The sequence below is a fragment of the Rana temporaria genome, chromosome 1, assembly GCF_905171775.1.
Source record: "Rana temporaria chromosome 1, aRanTem1.1, whole genome shotgun sequence".
Taxonomy (NCBI): domain Eukaryota; kingdom Metazoa; phylum Chordata; class Amphibia; order Anura; family Ranidae; genus Rana; species Rana temporaria.
In genome coordinates, this window is record NC_053489.1 from 368,629,060 (window position 1) to 368,652,470 (window position 23,411).

At 45.5% G+C, this 23,411-nt stretch overlaps 1 protein-coding gene across 4 annotated transcripts in view; it reads left to right on the plus strand.

Moving 5' to 3' along the window:
- PIP5K1C (phosphatidylinositol-4-phosphate 5-kinase type 1 gamma) overlaps positions 1–23,411 on the plus strand; it is a 486,720-nt gene that overhangs the window by 233,337 nt on the left and 229,972 nt on the right. For all 4 annotated transcript variants that reach the window (XM_040322323.1, XM_040322302.1, XM_040322309.1 and 1 more), the window contains one exon: positions 9,624–9,829. In XM_040322323.1, the coding sequence (XP_040178257.1) occupies positions 9,624–9,829 (206 nt within the window). The remainder of the gene's footprint in view (positions 1–9,623; positions 9,830–23,411) is intronic.

A 23,411-nucleotide genomic window follows, 5' to 3' on the forward strand; every position in this document is an offset into this window, starting at 1 on the left:
CTTCCATTTTTCTTACTTTTAAGTTTCTCAATTCTTCTGTTACCAAGTTTTTAAAAACTTCTGTGTGCTTATTGTCTTTAATTTTGGGGTTGAACGTGGACTTGTTCCTCAGATTGCTGTGCACCACTGAGTTTTCTTCCCTAATTCTAGTGTACAGAGGTTTTTCCAGCATGTATTTCTTGATATTCAGTTTCCTGACATATCTTTGAATATTGATGTATACAGGAAAAAGAAATCTCGCGCCAAATGAATTACACTAAATTATATACTTGATAAATCAAGTGACTAACTGAGTGAAGCTGCTCCCAAATAAAATCAGGTGACTGACTTGCATATATTGTATAGTGAGGTGAGGGGCGCTATATCAAAATAGTGGATGCGTGTCACAATGTGCGTTTGAGTAGTACACAGTGTAACTGTGTACCCAAATCTATGTGAAAAAACAAACAGATTATAGTCTAAACTCTATAAGTACAATAGTGCCAAATGCTGTGGAAAATAAATAAAATATAAAAAAAAAAAAAAAAAAAAATTTAAAAGAATGTCCAGCAAATAAATAGTTAAGTGCAAAATGGATCCAGTGTTGTATCAAGTCCAGGTGCAAAATGCAAATGATCCAATCCCAAATCGCAGGGAAAAGTGCAAATGCTAAAGTGCTTGTGAATCTTCAAAATAGCCAAAGTGCGAGAAAGAAGTGATCCGCCTTCACCTATAGGTCACCAGAATAATAATGGATGGCTCCTTACCACACGGTGTTGACCAGATTACTTAAAATATGGTCGATCAGGCTTGTTTTAAATGAGGATCAGCAGGGTCTCATTGGGTTCCAATGTCAGCGATTGCAGCAAATGGTGTACCAAGAAAGGAGAAGAGATACCACCATAGTATAAAACCATTTAATATACAAAAGTTAAAATTACAATGCCAAATGGCCTCTTACTGTTGCTGGTGCCCGTTCCCGGCACTGAGGCTGTAGGTGGTGGGGATAGTAAGACAAGATAAGAGATGGCCGCGTCCTGGTCCACTAGCGTGCCTTCCACCGCTAGTTGTCCATCAACCAGTGAGACCGGAAGTGCGTGGCTATGCGTGTGCGCTCGGAGGCGGTATCCGAGCGCACACGCATAGCCACGAACTTCCGGTCTCACTGGTTGATGGACAACTAGCGGTGGAACGCACGCTAGTGGACCAGGACGCGGCCATCTCTTATCTTGTCTTACTATCCCCACCACCTACAGCCTCAGTGCCGGGAACGGGCACCAGCAACAGTAAGAGGCCATTTGGCATTGTAATTTTAACTTTTGTATGTTAAATGGTTTTATACTATGGTGGTATCTCTTCTCCTTTCTTGGTACACCATTTGCTGCAATCGCTAACATTGGAACCCAATGAGACCCTGCTGATCCTCATTTAAAACAAGCCTGATCGACCATATTTTAAGTAATCTGGTCAACACCGTGTGGTAAGGAGCCATCCATTATTATTCTGGTGACCTATAGGTGAAGGCGGATCACTTCTTTCTCGCACTTTGGCTATTTTGAAGATTCACAAGCACTTTAGCATTTGCACTTTTCCCTGCGATTTGGGATTGGATCATTTGCATTTTGCACCTGGACTTGATACAACACTGGATCCATTTTGCACTTAACTATTTATTTGCTGGACATTCTTTTAAATTTTTTTTTTTTTTTTATATTTTATTTATTTTCCACAGCATTTGGCACTATTGTACTTATAGAGTTTAGACTATAATCTGTTTGTTTTTTCACATAGATTTGGGTACACAGTTATACTGTGTACTACTCAAACGCACATTGTGACACGCATCCACTATTTTGATATAGCGCCCCTCACCTCAATATTGATGTATGTTTGAAATTTGTCAAAATTTTTTGCTGGGGCGTACTTGAGACCTTTATCAAGCACTGCCAACTCTTCAGTGGTGCATCAGTCAGATTAAAAATTCCTTCACCGTTTAGTCTCTTCGTCTGCTTTCTTTTTCCTGCTCGGCATCCTCTTTTCTTGAAGGACTTCTTCTCCTTATTTCTTCTGATCTTTTCGGAGGGTGGTACTCCCTCCCTCTGTCTAAAAAAGATATAGCAACCTGGAACACCTCATGCGGAGGTTAGGGCATGGGTTGGAGAATTGAATAAAGGTTTGACTAAGAAAGACATAGAGGTACAAACTAGGAAAAGTAAGAAATATTCCAGAGATATTAACGACTACAAAAATGATCTGGTATATAAATGGCAAAATAACATGGAACCAAACGATCCGATCTCAACTTTCTCGACTCCTGAGAAATCAACCAAACAACGGCCACAACATCTGGAAATGTCTCCCATAGAAGAGGGTGCGAGATCCAATACAGCTCAGGGAAATACAGTACCTAAAGACACTCACCCTAGAGTGGATAAACAAGAAGGAACACAGAAACAAGGCAACAACCAGACCCCTCATGGAAATAAAAGTAAACATCCACAAAGGGAACGCACCCCACAGAAGAATTGGAAAAAAACCAACCATTGGAAAAATAAGAAACCACATAACAACTGGACCAAACCTAATCAGGGACAGAGAGATACTAGAGGTTCATACTATGAACCCCAACATTACGAAAAAAGCCCCGGATATTCAAGAGGATACTATGATGCGAGAGAATACAGAGGGGAGCCACAATATGGGCCTAGACCCTATGTGAAAAGTCCAGGCCCTAACCACTACCACGACCCCCGTACTGGATGGTATCCCCCTCTACAGAGGCCAAGAGAGAGAAGCCCTGTCCATACGTATAACCATTATGCTCCATTAAGAGATTTGCGGGACACCAACAGAGACGATTGGAGAGAGTACGAACATCGTTATGAAGGACAGAACCAGTCTTTTTTAGAAAGAGGGAGGGAGTACCAAACTCCGAAAAGATCAGAAGAAATAAGGAGAAGAAGTCCTTCAAGAAAAGAGGATGCCGAGCAGGAAAAAGAAAGCAGACGAAGAGACTAAACGGTGAAGGAATTTTTAATCTGACTGATGCACCACTGACAGAAGAAGAGTTGGCAGTGCTTGATAAAGGTCTCAAGTACGCCCCAGCAAAAAATGTAGACAAATTTCAAACATACATCAATATTCAAAGATATGTCAGGAAACTGAATATCAAGAAATACATGCTGGAAAAACCTCTGTACACTCGAATTATCGAAGAAAACTCAGTGGTGCACAGCAATCTGAGGAACAAGTCCACGTTCAACCCCAAAATTAAAGACAATAAGCACACAGAAGTTTTTAAAAACTTGGTAACAGAAGAATTGAGAAACTTAAAAGTAAGAAAAATGGAAGAGCCTAAACAAATAAAAATAGGTATAAAGAAACTCACTAAAAGAAAGGACCTAATTATCAGACCTTCCGACAAAGGGGGAGGGATTGTCTTGCTGACCACCACACAATACGACCAAGGTATGACTAACATGTTGGAAGATGAAAAAACATACAGCAAATTATCTGGCAATCCAATCTTTAAATGGAAAAAGGGCTTGGAACAGGTGGTGCATCTGGGATTGAAGAAAGGTATCCTGGACAAGAGGGAAGCAAAATACCTGATCCCAGAGGCTTGTAGAACACCGATCATATATGCATTACCTAAAATGCATAAAGACAAGACCAATCCGCCCTTTAGACCCATAGTGAACGGCATAGAATCTATCACAGCGCGATTGGGCCAATATATCGATAAATTCCTCCAACCAGCCGTTCAGGCAACAACAGCCTATCTTAAAGATACGAAGGAGATGCTTAAGCTGTTGGAAGGAAGACAAGACACCGGTCCTATACTGATGGCCACTGCCGACGTGTCGTCTTTATATACGATCATACCCCACTATCTAGCGTGTGAAGCCACCAAATGGAGACTGCGCCAATACACAAAATTACCATGCATGCAGAGGAAATTTATCGTTAAAAGCCTGGACTTTTGCCTGAAACATAGCCATTTCTGGTACAAACAACAGTACTATCAACAAAACACTGGCGTAGCCATGGGGGCTAAATTCGCCCCCAGTGTGGCAGGGCTTTTTATGTCCAAATGGGAGGCAGAATCTGTTTTCTCCGAGCAACCAACAGAACTGTTGGTATACAAAAGGTATATAGATGATATCTTTATTGTATGGAGGGAAGAGCAGTGTCAACTTATCTCGCTCTTGGAAAAATTGAACAGCAACTCTAAGAACATAGTTCTTTCATGGCAGATAGAAGAAAAGCAGATCTCTTTTTTGGATCTAGAGATCTCTCACATTAATGATCAATATGCCACGAAAACGTATTTTAAAAGCATTGACCGGAACAGCTATCTCCCAATAACCAGTTGCCATCACAGAAATTGGCTGTTCAACATACCCAAGGGCCAGCTGTTAAGACTCAGGCGAAACTGTACGAACATAGAAGATTTCCGGATGCAAGCCACAATGATTGGTGAAAGGTTCTCCCAAAAGGGGTATGAAGAGAAATTCATCCAGGATAACATTGAAGAGGCCACTAGAATACCCAGGAGCAAGCTTCTAGAAAAAAAACAAAAATTCACTAATAGACCAGATGTTGTCCCTGTGATTTTAGACTATAACGTCCACTATAGGAAAATTGAAAAGATCTTCACGCGCCACTGGCACATCCTAAAAGCGGACAACAAACTTAAAGATGTTTTGCCAGAAAAACCTAAATTTATTTATAAACGTGCCCCCACACTCCGGGACCAACTGGTCAAGAATGTGATAAATCCCCCCAAGAAACAATTCACTTTCTTTTCGGGGAAAGGATTTTATCCCTGCAAGAAATGCTACGCATGTCTCCGCACTAAAAGACCAAACGAAAAGAAATCTACATTCCAATCAACCAGCAATGGCTCACAGTACGTAATCAAAGACTTTATTGGGTGTAACACAGAGGGTGCCGTATATGCACTAGAATGCAGCTGCGGCCTTCAATATGTGGGTCGCACAAAAGAGGCCCCTTAAAATACGAATCAAGGAACATGTAGTTAACATCCAGAATGGCTTTGACAAGCACAGCGTATCTAGACATTTCGATGCAGTCCATAATAGAGATCCATCACACTTGAAGTTTTGGGGGATTGCCCCTTATAATAGGCCATGGAGAGGTGGACACAAAGTGAGATCTTTGAGCCAGTTAGAATCTAAATACATTTACAACATGGACACTTTTGCCCCTAGAGGTCTTAATATAGAATTTGATTTGAACTGCTTCCTGAATGACTTCTAGCCCCTCCCTCTCCCCCACTCTGTTAACGACACAGACATGGCCCATCATGTACCTATTTCTCACTATGTTAGTTTCTCTATACACAGACACATGTTGCTGTTGTTATTAGTAACCATGTTTGTTTGATCTGGATATGTCACTCCCAGGTTGAATGTGTGTGTTCTGGTACCTCTATATCAGTAGGGGCTCCATATTATATGGCCCCAATTTGGTACTTCCCTGACACATCCTATATATATGTATTTTTTATATATATATTTTTTATATACTCCTTCACCCGTGTCTCTGATCCATTACAGGTAGTTTCTTTCTACCATTGACTATCTGCCAATTTAATTCCACTCGCTGCTCTACAGCTGCACACATTCAGCTGACTGTGTGCTTATCAGTAATACATCTCTCCATACACCTTGTAATCGTTGTCTCAGCTGGTTAGCCATCCAGCCTTTGACTCACACGCCCCCCTCTTCCCCCCTGCCCCTTTTTATGTATCTCCACATGTCCATTATATCTCCCTTGTTTTAATGTACACCATTACTGTTTTTAAGCCTTTTCTGATTAAGAGCTGCTACACTCTGTTTGTATCTCCTGCCTGCCAGCCATACCTCTGCTCATCTGTAGATGTTTGAGAATGTGTAGCGGCGGCTACATACATTACATTGGGCTCCAACAAAATGGCCGACGGATGCCCTTAGTAGCAGACACTTCAACGGCCTATTTAAGACCCACTGGTACACCTATTACCCATCCCCTGATGAAGTCATGTGATGTGACGCCACGCGTAGGGACAGAAAGTACCAGACCCCACACATCCTAACGGGAGGAACATGAGCACGGCGCTCGTTTTGTTTGGAAACACCTTACCACTGGAAATGTGAGTTTTTTTACCCTTTCTTTTATATTAAACCTTTTATGCGGAGCTGCACCATTGCCTTCCTCTTGTTTTTTGTTTACATACCCCTCCGAGCACCCAACACCCAGTGGATGCCTAGGCGGTAACGAAAGATAGAGGAAGTGTACCTATCAAGACGGATCGCACGAACTCGCCGTTCGTAGGAGATAGGCCCACTGCTATAGGCCTCCATGTGAGTGCATGTGCATGTGATATATTATCTTCCATACCTGCAGTCACAGTATTATGCCATATCTGCCCTTGTCTTTCACTTTCAACATGACCATTTGATGTGGAGATTTTGATGTCACCTCTACCCTGCTGAGCCTGTGAACATACAGTTTTTAATTGGTTTTAGGCTGTCCGTGCTATGGCCTGGAGGTGAGCCTTTTACACCACTAGAGGTGTGCGCACCGAAGTCTGCTCTTCTTCCACGGGATACCCCCTTGGGCCTCTATTATCGTTCACAGTGCACTTTAAGACTTTATTTGTGTTATTTGACTTTTTTTTACCTTATTACGGTCCCACATCTTCCCTCTTCTGGGACTTCTGGGACTCCATTTGGATTGTGTTATATTTTGAACTTTCTGGCACTATCCACATCAACTAAGCTGTTTGGATTTACATGCTTCTCATGTTTGATGTTCACTATTTAATTGAATTATAGTGTATGTTAATATTTTATTTATGCTTATTGCTGTTCACCATTACTGACCCACAGACCTCCCACCCCCACTGGTTTTAGCGATTACTCAGTGGTGGGTTTTAAGACTTTATTTGTGTCATTTGCCTTTTTTACCTTATTACGGTCCCACATCTTCCCTCTTCTGGGACTTCTGGGACTCCACCTGGAGTGTGTTATATTTGAACTTTCTGGCACCATTCACATCAATTAAGCTGTTTGGATTTACATGCTTCTCATGTTTGTGATGTTCACTATTTAATTTAATTATAGTGTATGTTAATATCTAATTTATGCTTATTGCTGTTCACCATTAATGACCCACAGACCTCCCACCCCCACTGGTTTTAGCGATTACTCAGTGGTTGGTTTTTGCTATCCACTTCCCTGTGCATCTGCTCTTTCCACTTCCTCACACAGCGCAGTCACCATTATTTATTTCATTCACATATTTCTGGCCAGGACCGGTTCCAGGTAACTGCAGCAGTGCCCCCCCCCCCCCCCAAAGTATTTAGCACCGATAGCGCGAGAGCCCTTCCAATTTATTAAGGAGGGAAAGATTGTGTCTTTATTGTGGTCAGGCAGGTCACTTATTGAAGTCTTGTCCTACCTGTCCAGGAAGATGCCCGCACCTGAGGTCTTGTAGGGGACAGACCTTAGGTGGTGTTTTTGTGTCCCCAGCAATTCTGAAGGATAAGCCTCCAGTTCCGTTTACCCTTTTTTGGCCTGTGTTGTCCATCAATACACAGGATCTAATCGACTCTGGGGCTGCAGGCCTGTTCATAAATGGTGCCTTTGTGTCGAAGCGCTCGATTCCGCTGCAGCTTCGTGCCACTCCACTTGCCATTGAGGCTATTGATGCCAAAGGCTGTTTTTGAACACATGACCAGTAGCAGAGGAATAGAGACAGCTCTTGCTTATGTTTTCCTGCAAACAGGCTGGGAAAGAGCTGGGTTATGTGAAACTGTAATCATTTAAAATGAAAATAATTAGTGCCAACATCCCCATACAGAAATAGCAGGGACAATGTAAATGAAAGTGTGTGGGGCCTTTTATTATATTCTCAAGTATTTTCCCGACTATTGAAGTTACATTCTGTAATTAGAAGGTAAAGACTTTGATCCCTTTTTGAATATAGGCACCATGGCCTTATGCCAATCCAGTGGTACTACACCAGTCATTAAGTGCAAAAATGAGAATATGGTGCACAGATGAAGGTAAATCACATGCAGACTGCAGAAGGTCCCTTCACATCCTTGAACACTTGTTGCAGCACCTTAAAAAGACTGAAGCGGTCTCTGGAAAAACAAACAGCAGAAGGCACCAACCTAAGAGTAGTAGATACCGAGCTTTATTGTATAAAAAATATTATTATCCTCCCTGCCCTTTCTGTCTATGCAAGGAGCGAAGTCTCCACCCCTTCATTAATACTGGGTGGCCTATAACAAACTCCAAAAATTCCCTTTGAACATGGTCATGATCAATGAATGACTTACTGCAATTTTGCAGGACAAAATGCTTTGATTGAAAAAAACTGGGACCCCTGGATTAAATATCCGACGGGCACCACCACTAATATGTCCTGTGGGCCTACCTTTCTTTATTTTTTCTCTATTTTCTATATCGCCTTCTCTCTTAGTTCCTCTGACCTATCATGAGGAGTTTTGGTTATGTGAGGACCGCCCTGGGTAATTCTATTAACTGACGTAATGATTTTGTGGGGTTTTGTCCCCATTAAATTATACCTTGCACTGAGATGACTCTCCATAGAAATGTTTAATGCACAACTCGGGGAACTGTTGTAAATCCTTCTGTATTGAAGCACCTGTCTGCATATGTGTACAACTGGCACCACTCTCTCATTTAGTACATTGTTCTCTTTTCTTTTCTCTATTGTATTGTATATTTTCAGTAAAAATTATTGGAAACTAAAACACAAAAAATGGGGTTGATTTACTAAAGGCAAATCGACTGTGCACTTTGCATGTGCAGTTGCTCCAGAGCTTAGTAAATGAGGTAAAGCTTTACTTTACAAAGAATACCCAATGACATGCAAGGATTTTTTTTTAAATGCATTTCTGCTTGCACATGATTGGTCGATGGAAGTCAGCAGAGCTTCCTCTCATTTACTAAGCTTTGGAGCAACTGCACTTACAAAGTGCACAGTGCCTTTATAAATTCAAATCTATTTGTAATTTTGCCAGATTTTCAGAGGCTTTTTCTTTTTTTTTTTGGTGTATATACAAGCATATATGTACATCATTTGCTGCATAAACATCCCAATTACTCCAAACATAATACAATGTTCATGCATATAACAATGGTCGAATCCCTTGATCAAACATATGTCATATGTCGTTGGAATTCTTTACTTTTTCACAAATGTCTTTAGAGATAGCTTTGGCAAAATTGTTTGCAATTAGAACAAAATTGAATGAGAAGCCATTGGGAGGCACAATAGACACTTGTTAAAGCACCGTACACACTGACAGAATGTCGGGAGACATTTGCCACTACTAAAAATACCGGCCAACATTCCGCTCGTGTGTAAGTCGGTCTGTCTGACAGAAGCCAGCTGGAAAACCAGCAGCTGACCGACTCCCGATCTGCGCTCTCAGCCAATGGCAGAGAGCGCTGATCACAGTGTTGTGGTGGATCACTTACCCACATTGTTTGGTCCATAGTATCCATATCTTGCTAAAAGTCGAGATGAGTTATAAAAATGTTGTTTTATATTTAGTTTTTTTTTTCATTAGCAAATTCAATTTTAAATTCTTGTTTTCCCAGGTTTTAGAGAGCTTCAAGATTATGGATTACAGCCTTCTTTTAGGAGTACACAACATAGAGCAACATGAGAAAACACGGCAAACAGATGGATCCCAGAGTCACATTGATGAAAAGAGGCCTGTTGGACAGAAGGCTCTGTATTCCACAGCAATGGAATCCATTCAGGGGGGTGCAGCTCATGGGGAATCCATAGACACAGATGATACGTGAGTAAAATAAGTGTTTCTATAGATATATAGATTCATATAAAGCACAAGTTAACCCTAACTAAATGTCAATTGGATTGCTAAGGGACAGTGTACCCAACTGGCTTTTTGTTTGCAGCAAAATACTGTTTTCAACTTTTTTTGTTGCAGTTCAGCTGCCTCTTTGCAGCCTCTCTCAACATGCCTACACCCTCGCTACTGCAGCACATAATATCTTTGGGTGGGTTCTCTGATGACGATTACAGTGGACCATGTCTGATCAGTGTGATGGTGTGGTTGTACAGAGGGAGAGATCCCTGGATCCACATCGCTTGCTTGGTTTCAGGAATCTTTGAGTTTTCTTTCAACCCGCTGGCTGAATGAACAAAAACTCAGTCTGTATACCCAGTTTTAGAAGTGACTGCCGATAGCAGAGGATTGAGAGAGCAGACAGAAATCGCAGTCGTTTTTTGGATCAAGGCAGGTAACTGGATAGAAGGATATGCTTTTTTCACTTTTTTACTTTTAGAGGTTTACAACCACGTTAAATAAATATTTTATGTCCGGAGTTCTGATTTAAACTATTTTAACCTCCACACAGCTTCTGTACGACTTAATATTGTGGTTTGACAGTATGCTTAAAGTATGATGTACTTGTTTCTAATGAGACATTTGATAAACTCTCAAAAGAAGCACTGAAATGGTTTAGGGCAGGCATTTCAAACTTAGAACATTGGAGAAGGCAACATTTTCAAGGGGGCTGCATCATGTTAACAGATGACTTTATCACATAATTCCAGAAAAAGATTGTGGTGCTTTGAAATATAACACTTAACATTGTAACTGAAAATATTACATCCAAAGAACAGGGGCAAGAACATAATTATGTAAGAAAATTTTACATATCTACTGGAGAATAGGAAGGGTTGATCCATGTAAACAATTAGTTAGAGCCTACTAAGTAGAGCACAACCTCTGATTGGATTGCCCTATTAACACCACAATGAAAATAACTACAACAGATTTAACACCACAATGAAAAAAAACTACAACAGATTAAGTCTAACCACAGTTTTAGCGGCCAGCTTTATATGAGATTATGTTACGTACCTGGTTACCAGAGTCTGGATGCAGGAGGGCCTCTCTTACGGCTCTGGTTCGCGAGCCGCTGGAATGGGAACAGCGGGCTCGGAGCACAGCGGGATAGGAGTGCCGGGGTAGCGGAGAGTAGATGCTGGCAGACGGGTCTCTCTGATGTAACGGTGCTGGAGACACTGGAACCGAGGATGGGGTCAGCGACCCTAACTGGAGCTGCGGCTATAGCGGCACAAGCTGGTGAGGTAAGCAGGTTAGTATATACTGAAGGTAGCAGAGTCAGGCAGGCCGGGTCAGAACGTATGATCAGGTGAACAGATGCGGAAAGGCTGAGACGTAGTCGCGGTACAGGCAGGTAGGTCTGGCAGCGCTGGATCAATCAGGAGAGTAGTCAAGCAAAGCCGGGCCAAGGGTTGGAGAGGTACGGGTGGTCAGCAAGCCGGGTCAAAGGTTCAAATCAGAAGTTCAAGCAGGTTACCAGATCTCAGGTAAAGTCACTCACAAACTGCAAATCAGGCAGCAATGTGTTGAGCACAGCAATGGGCTTTTAAAGTGGGTTTGGCGCCAAACGTGCACGCTCGAGCTCCTGCTTACTGTGCACGCACGCGCGCCCGACGGCATGCCAACGCAGAGGAACACTGCTGTTTCCTCAGAATAGTGGATGGACGGGATTGGAGGGTAGGTCCCTGACAGATTATGAATATGCACCTTACAAAATAAGGTCCGTTGATGCTGCTGCTAAGCAAACAGAGTATTGGCATGCATTAAAAAAGGGATTAACTCCAGGGATAAAGCAATAATTCTTCCACTCTACAAGACTCTGGTCCGGCCGCACCTAGAGCATGCTGTCCAGTCCCGGGCACCAGTCCTCAGGATGGATGTACTGGAAATGGAGTGAGTACAAAGAAGGGCAACAACGCTAATAAAGGGTCTGGAGGATATTGGTTATGAAAAAAGGTTGCAAGCACTGAACTTATTCTCTCTGGAGACCCAGTGAAAAGAAGGTCTTTATTTCTGGCGCTTGACCAATTGATGTCTCAAGGTGTTATTATAGAAATCCCATCAGAAGAGCAGGGTGTGGGGTTTTATTCAAATCTTTCACGGTACCGAAACCGATTGGAGATGTCAGACCCATTTAGATCTCAAAGATCTGAATCTGTTCCTAAACATCCGCTCCTTTCGCATGGAGTCAATATGGTCAGTCGTTTCCTCCTTGCTGGAAGGAGAAGTTCTAGCGTCAATAGACATCAAAGATGCATATCTCCATGTGCCAATTTCTTTATCGTACATCACGGGACACAGAGCAGCATAGCCATTACATATGGGTTATATAGTGTACCTTCAGGTGATGGACACTGGCACTCTCCGACAGGAAGTTCCCTCCCTATATAACCCCCACCCATAGTGGGAGTACCCCAGTTTTTTTCGCCAGTGTCTTAGGTGTTGGTGCACGTTGAAGGTTGTGCCTGCAGTTTGTCCTTGAGACCAGGGCCAGCCGACCGGATCCGTCCAAGGTGCTTCATAGCCAAAGTGGACGGTACCCGGGCCCCAATTCGTGGATGGGGTTTTGCCTATAATGCCTCTCCTTGGAGGGCTGGACTCTGGGTTCCAGGACTGGGTTTTTAACCTATGGATACCTGCTGCCAGTAGTGCTGTATAGGTGCAGGTGTGTGGTGTTCCTGACTTGGACCCCGGTCCCTGAAGGTCTATGACCATACCCACGGTGAAGGGGGAAGATTGGGCCTCTTGCATGAGCAATACCCTGTGGCGTGGAAAAGGTAAGCGGGGAGCCTACGGAACTTGGTTTGTCAGTAGGCCCCCCACAGGGGACTCTGGGGTAAGCCTTTTTATGCCTCTGTGCATGGGCTAAAAGAGATACCACAAGGTCTGCATGACTGGATGGCTCAGACACCCAGGTATACTGTTCCTCTGGCTGGGCTAGTAGACTGCTGCTGCTGCTACAAGGTGGTTTTGCTCCATGAGATTGTAAAGGGGCATGCCAGGATTAAAAGACTTGCTTCCTGGTTGTCTGTGTGTGTCTTCCAGCAGCTCCTGGGCTCCTCTCCCCACATGGCTTCCTGCTTCCTCAGAGCGGCGTCGGGAGCGCGCACGCGCGCGCGTGCGCGCGCACTGTTGTAGACGGCGGGGCGCGCCGACGCTATTTAGCCTGTCAGTATGCTGTAGGCTGTGAAGGGACATGGAGCAGCGATGCTGAGCAGGATAGGTTTGCCTGATTATGCTGACACAGTGACACCTAGTGGTCGTTTTTTTGTACACACCTTACTAAAGAGCTGTTTAAGCTCATATTTTCTCTAGAAAGCCGGTGTACTAAGTAGCAGTCAGAGTACTTTTATTTTTAGGTACTCTCCTAGCCCAGCATTAAGGGAAGCAATATTAGGTTGTGATTAAGCCCTTGGGGCGCAATATTGTTATCTCTTGTTAGGTTTTGGGAAGTTTACTTTCTGTCTAACATTACCCTAGCCTAATTTTTTCCTCATTTATTTAAATGTGTGTTTTTCTCCAGCTATTACAGTTGGTTGTATATTAGCAGAGTATCTCAGATTTGTTTATTATGGCTCCTAAGGGTGCAGGGAACGCTAAAAATGCTAAAGGTGTTAAAAAACCAAAGGGTTCCCCATCGGGCTCTGAGGATATTCCCCAAAATCCAGCTGCCCCTACCTCCCCGGAGGATCCGGAGGTTGCTGCCCTGGGTGAGCCATCGGGGTTGCTAGGTGCTACGGCTGGCCCTATTCAACCAACTCCTTCCTATGTCACGGAAGAGATGTTAGCCTCCACCTTGGGTGGATTTGAAAAAAGGATGGCCGCTTTTATTACAGACTCTTTATCCGGGAAGAAGCGGGCTAGGTCCCCGTCTCCCAGGTTTGAATCTCCTGAGGAAGATGTCCTTTCCACTGAGGAATTGGAAAATACAGGAGACCAGGCCGAGGATCACCTGGACCATTTAGGTTCTGAGGATTCTACTATAGAAGAACCTTTTTCAGCTTCTCACGCAGAAAAACTGTGGGTTCAGTCCTTAACGGATATAGTGCGGTCAGCTTTTAAGATGCCTTTGCCTCAGCCTCTGGCTTCCGCTGTGTCCTCATTGGGCTCCCTAAAGGCGCCCCAAGCCAACTTGGTGTTCCCGGTTCATCCTTTGTTAAAGGACCTGATATTTCAGGACTGGGTTAAGCCAGACAGAATTTTTTTGCCTCCTAAAAAGTTTGCAGTTATGTACCCCTTAGAGGAGGAAAAAATGGTCTGTCCCCACTGTTGACGCAGCCATATCATGTGTCAATAAAGCTTTAACGTGTCCAGTGGACAATATTCACATGTTCAAAGATCCTGTGGATAAAAGACTTGAGACCTTACTGAAGGCATCCTTTGCCACAGCGGGGGCAGTGGTCCAGCCAGCCGTAGCTGCCATTGGCGTCTGCCAGGCTTTAAAGGACCAGGCAAAGCAGGCCCTAAAGGACCTCCCGGCTCAACAGGCTCAAGACTTGGCTGACCTACCCAGAGCTTTATGTTTCGCGGTAGACGCTATCAAGGATTCAATCCAGCAGGCGTCCCGCCTATCCCTGTTTCTGGTTCACATGAGAAGATTACTTTGGTTAAAAAACTGGTCTGCAGAAACCCCCTGCAAGACGCTCCTTACAGGATTCTCCTTTCAGGGAGAGAGATTGTTTGGAGAAGATCTTGACAAATATATTCAAAAGATCTCTAGTGGTAAGAGCACCCTCTTGCCGGTTAAGAAAAGATTCCGGGGTCCCTCTTTTAAGCGCCCAACCTCTCCAGTCCCAGGGCCTTCATCCTCTAGGCAGTATCGACGGCCCCCTGGACGCGCACCTGCAAACAGGCAACAGGGGCAAGCGGCAGGGAACAAAAGACCATGGAATCGCAAGCCGGTTAAGGCTGCCCCTAAGTCGGCCTTGTGAAGGGGCGCCCCCACTCTCTCGGGTGGGGGGAAGGCTCCGGTACTTCTCGGAGTTGTGGGGGGCCAGAATCTCCAACCAGTGGGTGCTGTCCTCGGTGGCTCAGGGATACAAACTAGAGTTTCGGGAGTTCCCCCCTCCTCACTTTCAGGCGTCAAGACTCCCAGGCGATCCTCAAAAGCAAGCATCGCTTCTATCCGCCCTAGATCGTCTCCTATCTCAAGGAGTGATTATGGAGGTACCAGCAGGGGAACAGGGACAAGGGTTTTACTCAAACCTCTTCGTTGTCCCGAAGCCAAACGGCGACGTCAGGCCTATACTGGACCTAAAGTTATTAAACCGCTTTTTAAGAGTCCGTTCCTTTCGAATGGAGTCCATTCGCTCGGTGGTGGCCGCCCTTCAAGGAAGGGAGTTCTTGGCCTCCATCGATATCAAGGATGCGTACCTGCACGTTCCGATTTTCCCCGGTCATTACAGGTTCCTGCGGTTTGCCCTAAACCATCGGCATTATCAATTCGTGGCCCTTCCGTTCGGGCTAGCCACGGCCCCTCGGGTTTTCACGAAGATCCTGGCTCCGGTATTAGCCCTCCTAAGGGAACAGGGCATTCTGGTCATGGCTTACTTAGACGACCTGTTGGTAGTCGACCACTCAGCGGCCGACTTAAGTCAGGCGGTATTACTAGTAGTAAACTGCCTAGAGTCCCTGGGTTGGATCCTAAACTGGGACAAATCAGCCTTCCAGCCCACAAGAAGGTTGGAATATCTAGGTTTAATTTTGGATACGAGCCAACAAAGGGTCTTCCTGCCCCAGTCCAGGGTAGATTCGATAAAAGAGTTGATCCAAATAATTCTAAGCAGCACAAGGCTGTCTATACGCCTCTGCATGCGCCTATTGGGAAAACTAGTGGCCACCTTCGAAGCAGTGCCCTATGCCCAGATCCATTCTCGAGTATTACAGAGAGCGATTCTCACGGCCTGGGACAAAAGGCTCCAGGCCTTGGATCTTCCCATTTCTCTTTCCTATGCGGTAAGGCAGAGTCTGTGCTGGTGGTTGGTCCCAAAAAATCTTCTGAAAGGAAGGTCGTTCTGTCCCCCCTCATGGAGGGTAGTAACCACGGATGCCAGCCTATCGGGCTGGGGTGCAGTCCTAGACGGGTTAACCCAACAGGGGAAGTGGTCAAGGGCAGAATCAGCCCTATCCATAAATGTCTTGGAGATCCGGGCGGCTCGGTTGGCTCTTTTGGGCTGGACGGAGATTTTGCAGGGCTCCCCAATAAGGGTACAATCCGACAATGCCACTGCCGTGGCTTATATAAATCATCAGGGCGGCACCAGGAGTCGGGCAGCCCAAAGGGAGGTAGATCAGATTTTTTCTTGGGCAGAGACCCATGTCCCCTGCATCTCAGCGATCTTTATCCCCGGGGTGGACAATTGGCAGGCGGATTTCCTCAGCCGCCAACAGATGTCCCCAGGGGAATGGTCCCTCCATCCCGAGGTGTTCCAGGACATCTGCCAGAGGTGGGGAACTCCGGAGGTGGATGTGATGGCGTCCAGGTTCAATGCAAAGGTACCAAAGTTTGTCTCTCGAACAAGGGATCCATTGGCCTACGGGACTGATGCCTTGGTATGCCCTTGGCATCAGTTTGCGCTAATCTATGCCTTCCCTCCGCTACGAATGCTACCCCGTCTTCTTCACAGAATTCAAAGGGAGCGCAAGCCAACAATTCTAGTGGCCCCGGAGGCCCTGGTACTCCTTGATAAAAAGGATGGCGGTAGAGGAGCCCTGGGTTCTTCCTCTACGTCCGGACCTCCTCTCACAAGGACCGTTCTCCCATCCTGCCTTACAGGCCTTAAATTTAACGGCTTGGCGGCTGGATCCCTGATTCTCAGAAACAGAGGCCTTTCGGGTCAGGTCATTTCCACTCTTATAAACGCAAGAAAGCCAGTTTCCAGGTTAATATACTATAGGGTGTGGAAGGCATATATTGCCTGGTGTGAGACCAAGAAATGGCACCCCCGCAAATATGCCATTGGTAGAATCCTGGAGTTTTTACAGTTGGGCGTGGAAAAAGGTTTGGCAGTTAGCACAATCAAAGGGCAAGTGTCTGCCTTGTCTGTTTTTTTCCAGAGACCTTTGGCTACTCATTCTCTAATGAAGTCGTTTTTACAGGGGGTTATTCGGGTTAATCCCCCGATCAAAGCTCCCCTGTATCCTTGGGATTTAAATTTGGTTCTGTCTGCCTTGCAAAGGTAGCCCTTTGAGCCCTTGTCTGAGATCCCTTTGGTCCTGTTGACTAGGAAACTAGTGTTTCTGGTGGCCATGGCATCGGCCAGAAGAGTGTCGGAGTTGGCAGCCTTGTCATGTAAGGCACCTTATTTATTACTGCATAAGGACAGGGTCGTTTTACGGCCGCTTCCGTCCTTTCTGCCCAAAGTGGTGTCTAATTTTCACCTCAATCAAGATTTGATTCTTCCATCATTTTTTCCAAAACCGTCCTCTAAAGAAGAGAGATTACTACATTCCTTGGATGTGGTTAGAGCTGTAAAGATTTACTTGAAAGCTACAGCTCAGATTCGTAAGACTGACGTCTTATTCATTCTGCCAGAAGGGCCTAAGAGGGGCCAGGCAGCGTCTAAAGCCACTATTTCTAAGTGGATCAGGCAAATAATTATACAGGCTTATGGCCTGAAGGGGAAGACTCCACCCTTGTCAGTTAAGGCTCATTCCACTAGAGCTATAAGTGCCTCTTGGGCAGCGTATCACCAGGTCTCTATGGCTCAGGTCTGCAGGGCAGCAACCTGGTCATCTGTGCACACATTTGCAAAATGTTATCAAATGGACGTTAGGAGGAACGCTGATTCAGCTTTTGGGCAGGCGGTACTCCAGGCCGCAGTTTAATCTCCTCTTGTCCGGTGGCACCTCCTGTTTGTTTTTTTCTGGTTGTCTCCCTCCCCTCATGGGGCATTGCTTGAGGACATCCCATATGTAATGGCTATGCTGCTCTGTGTCCCGTGATGTACGATAAAGAAAAAGGGATTTTTATTAACAGCTTACCTGTAAAATCCTTTTCTTGTAGTACATCACGGGACACAGAGCTCCCACCCCTCTTATGGTGAATTTTGGGATGCATATTGCTTGCTACAAAACTGGGGTACTCCCACTATGGGTGGGGGTTATATAGGGAGGGAACTTCCTGTCGGAGAGTGCCAGTGTCCATCACCTGAAGGTACACTATATAACCCATATGTAATGGCTATGCTGCTCTGTGTCCCGTGATGTACTACAAGAAAATGATTTTACAGGTAAGCTGTTAATAAAAATCCCCTTTTTTCCACACTCATCAGACGTTTCTGCGTCTTGCCACTTTTAGTTCGTAGCCTTACCCTTCGGGTTGGCCACCGCTCCCTGAGTTATGGGTTATGGCCCCACCGTTGGCTAAACTAAGGGCCCAGGGTACAGCAGTAATGGCATACCTGGATGACCTGTTGCTGATAGATCGGTCAGTGGCTCTGTTAAACCAGGGTGTGTCCAGCACGGTCAAGTATCTGGAACACCTGGGTTGGATTCTCAACCTGAAACGAAAAAAAAAAAAGTCATTCTTGCATTCGGTAAGGAGGCTGGAGTGTTTAGGTCTGATTATAGACAGCCCAAATACGGGTGTTTTTGCCTCAGACAAAAATTAATGCTATAAGAGAGCTGGTCCTGGTGGTCTGGTCGAGGAAGGGTCCTTCCATTTGCCTTTGCATGAGGTTGCTAGGGAAGATGGCTTCTTTCGAAGCGGTTCTCTATGCCCAATTTCATTCAAGAGTGTTAAAGTATTCTGTCTGCCAGAAATAAAGGGACCCGAGCCTTGGGTTACCCAATGTGTCTGTCCCCAATGGGTGCCAAGAGTCAATTGCAGAAGGGGAATCCTTCATGCCAGGTACCTGGAAGGTAGTAACAACGGATGCCAGCCTCTTGGGCTGGGGTACAGTCCTGGAAGAATCCACTGTCCAAGGGAAGTGGTGAGAGTCTGAGAAGACTTTGTTTATCAATATCCTAGAGGTTCGTCTAGCTCTAATAGCCTGGACGTTCAGGTTGCGAGGTTGTCCCGTTAGGATACAATCCAACAATACCACGACGGTGGCCTGTATCAATCACCAAGGGGGTACCAGAAGCCGTGCAGCCCAGGAGGAGGTGAATCATATTCTGGCCTGGGCAGGGGAGCAGGTACCTTGCCTATCTGCAGTCTTCATTCCAGGGGTGGAGAATTGGCAGACGTATTTCTTGAGTCGTCAACAAATATTCCCGGGAGTAAGGGCTCTACATCCAGACATTTTTTCCTGGCCATATGCCAAAGATGGGGTACGCCGGACATAGTTCTATTAGTGTCCAGGTTCATCAGAAAGTTGGACAACTTTCTGTCAAGGACAAGGGATCCACTCGCATATGGGACAGATGCATTAGTGACCCCAAGGGATCAGTTTTCACTGATTAATGCATTTCCCCCAGTTCAGCGGCTATCACGGCTTCTTCGAAGAATCAAAGAGGAACGGAAGCCGGTAATTCTAGTAGCCCCAGCATGGTCCAGAAAATCCTGGTATGCAGAGATCGTAAGGATGACAGTAAGGAGTTCATGGACTCTTCCATATTGCCCAAACCTGGTATCCCAAGGGCCGGTGTTCCATCCTGTCTTATTGCTAAATTTAAAAGTTTGGCTATTGAAGCCCATGTTCTAAAGCAGGGGTCCTCAAACTACGGCCCGTGGAGGACATTTAACCGGCCCACCCCACCCTGACATGCACGGCAGGTTGTAACACAGCAGTTCCGCTGTGTCAAGGAGCTCACAGTGTTAACAGTTCGGGCAGTTCGGTCACGCTGGCACGCTGTTCGGGCACGCTGTAATAAATGTCCCGCCCTCCTCCTGACCTAGACTAGCTTGTTTGATAGAGCCAGTGTTCTGTCTATCACACGAGCTGGTCTAGGAGGAGGAGGGCGGGACTTTTATGACAGCGCGCCCGAACTGTTAACAACACTGTGAGCATCGTGACACAGCGGTACCGTGACACAGCAGCAGTTTGGCACAGTAAGGAGTAAGGCTATGAGGGGCTTACGATGGTGAGGTGAGGGGGAGGGCTTGCGATGGTGAGGGGCTGAAAAAGATGTAATGATGATGATAGTGGGGGGGGGCTTGCAATGAGGGGCTTGCGATGGTGAGGGGGGTTGCAATGAGGGGCTGATAAAGATGTAATGATGATGATGGTGGGGGGGGCTTGCGATGGTGAGGGGGGTTGCAATGAGGGGATGATAAAGATGTAATGATGATGGGGGGGCTTGCAATGAGGGGCTTGCGATGGTGAGGGGGGTTGCAATGAGGGGCTGATGATGATGTAATGATGGTGGGGGGGGGGCTTGCGATAGTGAGGGGGGTTGCAATGAGGGGCTGATGATGATGGTGAGGGTGGAATTGCAATGAGGGGTTTGCGATTGTGATGGGGGTTACAATGAGGGGCTGATGATGATGATGATGTAATGATGATGGGGGGGGGCTTGCAATGATCTTGATTGGCTTGCAATTAATGATTGTGAGGGGGGCTTGCAACGAGGGGCTTACAATGACAATGGCGAGGGGGGGCTTGCAATGAGGGGCTGATGATGGTGAGGTAGGGGGGACTTGCAATTATCATGATCGGTTTGCAATTAATGATTGTGAGGGGGGCTTACAATGATGATGGTGAAGGGGGGGATTGCAATGATCGTGAGCATAAGAATTTGGTCATAGTTTTTTTTATATTCCGGCCCTCTAACGGTCCGAGGGACTGTAAACCCCTGTTTAAAAATTTTGAGGACCCCTGTTCTAAAGAATCGGGGGCTTTTCAGGTTCAGTGGTAGCTACAAGGAACCCGGCCTCTAGGACCATTTATTATAGGGTCTGGAAGGCCAAAGGATGGCATCCTCGGAAGTTTGACATATGTAGAATTCTTGCCTTCCTACAGCTGGAGGTAGAAATAAAGCCTCAAGTACAATCAAGGGTCAGACTTCAGCCTTGTCAGTGTTTTTTTCAAAGGCCGTTTGCTTCGCATTCTTTGGTCCAGGCCCTTTATACAAGGGGTAATGCATATGGCTCCGCCTGTTAGGACACCCTTGTGCCCATGGAATTTGATTCTGGTTCTGTCAGTTTTACAATGACAGCCTTTTTCAACCAATGCGCATGATTTCCTTGGTTCTTTTGACTAGGAAGTTAGTGTGCTTAGTTGCAGACCAGTAACTTCCGCAAGAAGGGTATCCGAATTGGCAGCTTTTTCTTGTAAAGAGCCATACCTAGTTGTTCATAAGAATAAGGTGGTGTTGCGTCCTCACCCAACCTTTCTGCCTAAGGTAGTGTCAGGTTTCCATCTGAATCAAGATGTTGCCCTGCCTTTCTTTTCCAGAACCTCGTTCTGCGGAAGAAATATTGTCACTCTCTCGATGTAGAGAGGGCAGTAAAAGCCTATCTGAAGGCGACTGATGTTTTGTTTGTGCTGCCAGACAGCTCCAGGAGAGGGCAGGCAGTGATCTACTATTTCAAAGTGGATTCGTCAGGTTGTTATTCAGGCTTATAGTCTGAAAAGGAAGGTGTAACGACACCCCAAGTATGAAAGGGGTTAAAGTTGTTTAGGATATTCCATTCCCGAACACAATGCAGCTACCAGCAACTCCAACCAGCCGAATAAGACCCCATAGGAGTAATTCTCCCCCAAATACGAGACGACGCTCTGTATGAGGTTCAAGCAGGAATCACAATCTTTGAGAGACCACAGGTTTATATACAGTAAGAAAGGAGGTGCATACATATCCTGCTCATATTACTCTAAAAATACACCTGTGACCAGACCTAATTAACATGAGCTAATTAACTAACCCCTTACAGCAGCTGATGATTTAGAGACATGACCTTTAGGCTAGACTTGATGTCTCCTAAACCAGGGCTCGACAAACCCCGGGCGCCAGGTCGCAATTGTGACTAGAATTAGCAACCTGGCACCTGGGGCGGCACAGCTGGGGTACCCTGTCTCCGCGTGCACCCCCCTCGCGATCGCGTTGGGCTGCGTCTGCCGGTAATTGAGGCCGCGGCTTTGCGGCCTTCTGCAGTCCTATGGTTCCTTCTGGAATCTGACGCCCTCTTGTGGTGGCCGTTGGTATGACAAGACAACCAGTAATGCTAATGGAGCTTTCCTGCCTGTTTCCATCTCCTTCCCTTTACTTAGAAGTTAGAAACCCCCAAACATTATATATATTTTTTATTCTAACACCATTGAGAATAAAATGGTGGTTGTTGCAATACTTTCTGTCACACCGTATAAGCACACTTTTTTGGGAAAAAATACATGTTTTAATTAAAAAATAAACAACAGTAAAGTTAGCCCGATTTATTTTATATTGTGAAAGATAATGTTACGCCGAGTAAATTGATACCCAGCATGTCACGCTCGTGGAATGGTGACAAACTTTGACCCTTTAAAATCTCCATAGGCGACGTTTAAAAAATTCTACAGGTTGCATGTTTTGAGTTACAGAGGAGGTCTAGGGCTAGAATTATTGCTTTCACTCTACCAATCACGGCGATACCTCACATGTGTGGTTTGAACCGCTTTCATATGCGGGCGCTACTCACGTATGCGTTCGCTTCTGCAGGCGAGCTCGGGGGGACGGGGCGCGTTCCTGGCTCGTAACTTTTTTAGCTGGCTCTTAGATTCCAAGCAAATTTGTCAAGCCCTGTCCTAAACTACAATACACATTATCACAGGACTCCTTCATACAATCCAGGGTCAATTAGCCCAAGCCACAATGAAAAGATCCTTAGAAGTTAGCCTGGACTCATTTACATTAAAACAGATAGACAGGTGGCTTGAGTTGACATCATCAGCCTTGTTAAGCAATAGACGGTCGGTCTGTTACATTGACTTCTTGGAATGGCCATATTGGGAGTTATACTTTCTGGGCATAGACCTCACAGCACACAGGGGATAACATCTTCATATTTCTTGAGAGATTTTGTTAATGAATATTACTGTCCCATTTGAAGTAGTCCAAGATATATTTTCTCAGTCACCCTATGCCCCTAATGGTCATAGGATGATTTAGACATAAGAGGTGCATGGGGAGCTGAAGCAATGGTATCTCATACTTGCCAAGAGATTCTGGGTTCCACGGGCCCTCCCGTTACAGAAGGTTTCACCTTTTCAAGTTAAAGCACACTCTAGTTAGTGCTTCTGGGGCAGTGCATCACCAGGCTTCTATGACTCAGATTTGCAAGGCTGCAAGTCGGTCATCAGTGCATACGTTCACAGAATTCTATCAGGAGGATGTAAGATGGCAAGACGATGCCACCTTTGGGCGCAGTGTACTGCAGGTAGCAGTATAGGTCCTCGCGTCTGATTCTGGCCTGCCTTTATTTGTGTCTCCCCCCCCCCCCCCCCCTCAGATGGCATTGCTTTGGGACATCCCACATAGTAATCACTATGGCTGCTCTGTGTTCCATGATGTACGATAAAGAAAATAGGATTTTTTATAACAGCTTACCTATAAAATCCTTTTTTCTTGGAGTACATCATGGGAC